Source organism: Stenella coeruleoalba (genome assembly GCF_951394435.1).
Source record: "Stenella coeruleoalba genome assembly, contig: scaffold_198, whole genome shotgun sequence".
Classification (NCBI taxonomy): domain Eukaryota; kingdom Metazoa; phylum Chordata; class Mammalia; order Artiodactyla; family Delphinidae; genus Stenella; species Stenella coeruleoalba.
The window spans coordinates 119,840-124,369 of NW_027646281.1; the positions used below are offsets into that span (position 1 = coordinate 119,840).

The 4,530-nt window shown below is 45.8% G+C and overlaps 1 protein-coding gene across 1 annotated transcript; it reads left to right on the forward strand.

Annotated features, from left to right (window-relative positions):
• Positions 1–254: 254 nt before the first annotated feature.
• LOC307181209 (protein-L-isoaspartate O-methyltransferase domain-containing protein 2-like) lies at positions 255–1,512 on the forward strand (the record flags this gene model as incomplete). Its single annotated transcript, XM_079946612.1, has 1 exon — positions 255–1,512. The coding sequence occupies one exon, from the start codon at positions 255–257 to the stop codon at positions 1,014–1,016; it is 762 nt and encodes a 253-aa protein (XP_079802738.1). The 3' UTR covers positions 1,017–1,512.
• Between the last annotated feature and the right edge of the window lie 3,018 nt (positions 1,513–4,530).

Below are 4,530 nucleotides of genomic sequence, written 5' to 3' on the forward strand. Positions count from 1 at the left end.
CTCTCCCTCCTCTCCACCCCTCCCCTTCCCGTGGTCCCGGGCTCCCGGACCCTCCCCCAGGGCCGCATTCTCCTCTCCCCGTCTTCCTGTCCTCTTCCGCTGTCCTCTCGTTCCCCACCCCCAAGCATAAACACCCCTCCGCGTCCCAGGCGTCTCCCGTCGCCCCTCCCCCCTCCCCGGGGGTCCGCCCTCCAGCGTTCCGGGGGTTCCCGAGGTCTCTCCAGCGGCAGCTTTCTGTAAGCGCGGTCCCGAAGATGGGAGGCGCGGTGAGTGCTGGTGAAGACAACGAAGAGCTGATAGACCATCTGAAGGCGGCGCAGTACATCTGCTCCGAGCTGGTGGAGCAGGCCTTCCGAGCTGTTGACCGCGCCGACTATTACCTCGAGGAGTTTAAGGAGAACGCGTACAAGGACCTGGCATGGAAGCACGGGAACATCCACCTCTCTGCTCCGTGCATCTATTCGGAGGTGATGGAGGCCCTGGACCTGCAGCCTGGCCTTTCCTTCCTGAACCTGGGCAGCGGCACCGGCTACCTCAGCTCCATGGTGGGGCTCATCCTCGGTCCTTTTGGTGTGAACCACGGGGTGGAACTCCATTCAGATGTGACAGAGTATGCGAAGCAGAAGCTGGACTTTTTCATCAGGACGAGTGACAGCTTCGACAAGTTTGACTTCTGCGAGCCCTCCTTCGTCACCGACAATTGCCTGGAGATCTCTCCAGGCTGCTCTCAGTATGACCGGGTGTACTGCGGGGCAGGCGTGCAGAAGCAGCACGAGGGGTACATGAAGAGCCTCCTCAAAGTCGGGGGCGTCCTGGTCATGCCGCTGGAAGAGAAGTTGACTAAGATAACTCGGACGGGTCCTTCCGCCTGGGAAACCAAAAAGATTCTGGCTGTGTCTTTTGCTCCACTCGTCCAGCCCTGCCAGTCGGAGTCAGGAGAATCACGACTTGTCCACACCCCTGGCGGTTCGCAGCCTCCAGGACCTGGCGCGCATTGCCATCCGGGGCACCATTAAGAAGGTCATCCACCAGGAAGCTGTGAACAAAAACGGGAACGGACTGAAGAACACTCCCAGGTTTAAACGGAGGAGAGTTCGCCGCCGCCGAATGGAAACGATTGTCTTTTTGGACAAAGAGGTGTTTGCCAGTCGGCTCTCCAACCCCTCTGATGACACCAGCTGCGGAGACCTGGAAGACGAGCGGCAAGAAGAAGAGGTGACAACCCCGCCGGACACCAAGCCCGAGCCCCCGGTGAACTTCCTGCGTGAGAAGGTCCTGAGCCTCCCTCTGCCAGATCCCCTGAAGTACTACCTGCTTTATTACAGAGAAAAGTAAGTCTGTGGTCCAGGGGAGGAGGCCAAGCCTTCCTGGAGGGCTGCCCGCAGCAGGTGCACTGGAGGAGGAAGGGGCTCCCGCTCTGCATCTCGTCTTCTCGTCTGTCCTTGACTGTCCTGTAGAGTTTTCATCCAGTCATCTGATTTCTGTAAACATAGTCTGACAAACATAAGGTGCAAGGGGGAATGTCTCAAAAGGGCGAGAGTCTCCTGGAGGAGGGGTTGACTTCACACTCTCAGGAAATGCTGAGGTCTACACGTGGAGGTGGCCTGGAGACCGTTTCTTACACAAGGTACACGTGTCTGCATCAGAAAGGAAAACTGAAGTTGAAATTAATCTGTGTTTCTTATAAAAGGTGAGACAAAAAGCACAAGTTGCTAAGTGTATGAAATCTTTTCTGAGTGGGACACGCCTATGTGCAAGTTTGAATTTTACGGAATCAACCTCTTAATTACTGGCACCGAGTAATTAAAGATTTATTAAAAGATTAATTTAAAAGATTTAACTAAATGTTTTAGTTATTTGGAACGTGGATACTTGATTGAAAAGCCCTCTCTTATTTTAAGTAAATTAATTACATCTTACGTGAGTTGTCAATTGTAATTTTAAAAAACAAAAATTGTGATGGGGAGAGGAATGAACGTATCAGATTGCCAGGTGTCTTTGTGGAATTGCAAAAGAATTCCAAGGCATTTTTTTCTGACACCTTTTGTTACCTTTAAAGTAACCAACATTGAGTAATCCCGTCAAAGAAAGTCCTGAAGAATGAAACAAGTGTTGTGTGTAAGTAATGAGCTGCATTACTTTTGCCCCAGAGACAGAGAGTACTGTTGACTCAACTTTAAATACAGTCAACGGTGTCTAAGGCTCAGTCCTCAGAGCAGGTGGGAAGTACTGGCTGCAGGAAATGGATTGGGGACGGTGTAGACGGCCTGTGGGTTGGTGTTTTGTTTTTTTTTTCAGTTGGCTATTGTTCTGTAATCACATAACAGTACTGATTCATAGATTTTATCTTTTATAATTCTGGAGAAAAATATTTGTTAGTTTTGTAATTTTTCCTAAGAACAAACGCGTGTTTGGTACATTGCATTAGAACAGTTTCACTCAAGTTTGACTTGTGGAATCCATCTTCTCCAGCGCTGTGTGTTGAGAGCTTCCTGTCTTATTAAGTCGTGGGTCTAGAAGAAGAGGCCGTCCTTTTAGTTAGGTGGCAGGATGTTTACAAGTGACACTGCTTCTTCCAAAACATTGGTTCTTTTCAGACTTTTCAGTTTTAACCAAAGTTAAACCCCAAATCAGAGTCATCCAGATTTTATGATTCATTTGATCTCTCAGCCTCTCAGGAGTTGCTGGATTTCAGTGTCTTTGTGGTTTTACCAGCTTCGCGGAGTTCTGGTTATTTTGTTTTGCCATTTATGCTTTTTTAAAGTAACTGAGTCATTTTATCACAGAAAACTGCGTGCACACATAGCTGGGAAAGCGGGTGTATTGCCCTAAATGGGTACCGTTAAGCTGTTGTAAAGAAGGGTTTCTTCATAGTCGTGTTTACCTGCCTTTAACTGAACGTCAAGCCTCATTGTCTCAGAGAGAAAAGCATGAGTCACGTTTACTTGCTAAGACTTCGGTTTGCAGATCTTGTTGACGTCATTCTAATTGATTTGTAGAGACCTCTGCAACACGTGGACGTTTTTGGACATGATATCTGAAATATTTTATATTAGGTGGCTTGACTAAATGTTTTTCTGTAATTGTATATGGATTTCCTTTTTTTTCAACCACATTTGCCTTTATGCTAGATTGTAGAAAGTCTTTGCGAGGCATAAGACATGTTTTCCCCTATGTATGTTAAACCTTTCCTAACATTTTGTATTTACATGTTGGTTTGTGACTTTTAAACCAGAATTTGGTTACAAGATATATATATATAGATATTGAATATAATATATGTGAAATAATTTGGTATTGATCTATCTAATAAACATAAAGGAGAATCATCAGTGAGTTTCCCTGTGTGTCAGCACCTTTCTCCGGAGTCAGTATGAGACACTACTTTCTGTTTTCACACAGATGACTTATATATATAGTCTGTGTTGTCTGCAAGCTCTGTATTGTAAACCACATTCTAGACAATGGCTGACTTTTGTGTTTCGATTAGTCTGTATTTTTATATGTGACTTTCATCTTCCAAGTAGTGCAGCCATAGACATGTGCAAAACAAGCAACAAATGTATAATATTAAGCACATAAGACAGAAGCCAGCTGCGTATTTAAAAGTATTTTTGCCCATCTGGAACTTTCAGGGGATTAAGGCGAGAAATATGAAACAAAGGTTTTGATGAACTGATACACAAGCGATACCAATAAAGGTAGTTACGGCAAAAAAAAAAAAAAAGATATCAGTAATACACGGAATGTAAACTTGGCTACACAGGAACTGAATTACAGAACAGAACAGGGTCTCAAATTTAGAAAACCAACTTATGCTTGCTTAAGGGTAAAGGTGAGATGGGGTGCTGCATAAAACCAGATTGAAATGAGCACAGATAAAGTTCCTTAAGCCAAATATGGAATAGACAAGAGCTACTCCTTGCTCAACGAAATGGACTCAACACCCCATATTAAACGCCTAAGAATGTACCTGACTAGTAAGTATCTTAAAACCTATGGATTGCTATGTCTCCGAAAGAGAATCAAGCATGTGTACAGGGGCATAAACGCAGCAGTGATAGGATTGGAGAGGTTCGGTGAGCAAATGAAGACCCTTTGAAGTCATATTGCATGGTACCCATTCCACGGGTTTCAACTACCCAGGTTTAAGTTATTCTTCTTTCAGCTAAAACATGCATGTGGAACCTAGAGTATGATCAACCATGTGATCGGGAGATGTGTTCAAATATGTCTCAGTTTTCCTCCCCTGGTACTCGGGTGCAACATTCCAGACGCTTTACTAACACTCTCCCCACTTGGAGAGTCAGTCCCTTTAACCTCCTGTTTGGCCCAGTTTGCAATTTCTGCGGAAGATGAACAGGAATAGCGAGAACCAATGAGAGGCTAGCTGGAGGTGTCTGGACGGGCAAATTTAACTCTCATTTCCCACCAGGAAGAGGAATTAACCAAAGGCTCAGCGTGCCGTGCCAGAACCAGATTAGGGCCTGAAGCCATCCTGCGGTGTTGCGGCCAGGTCACAAGAAAGCG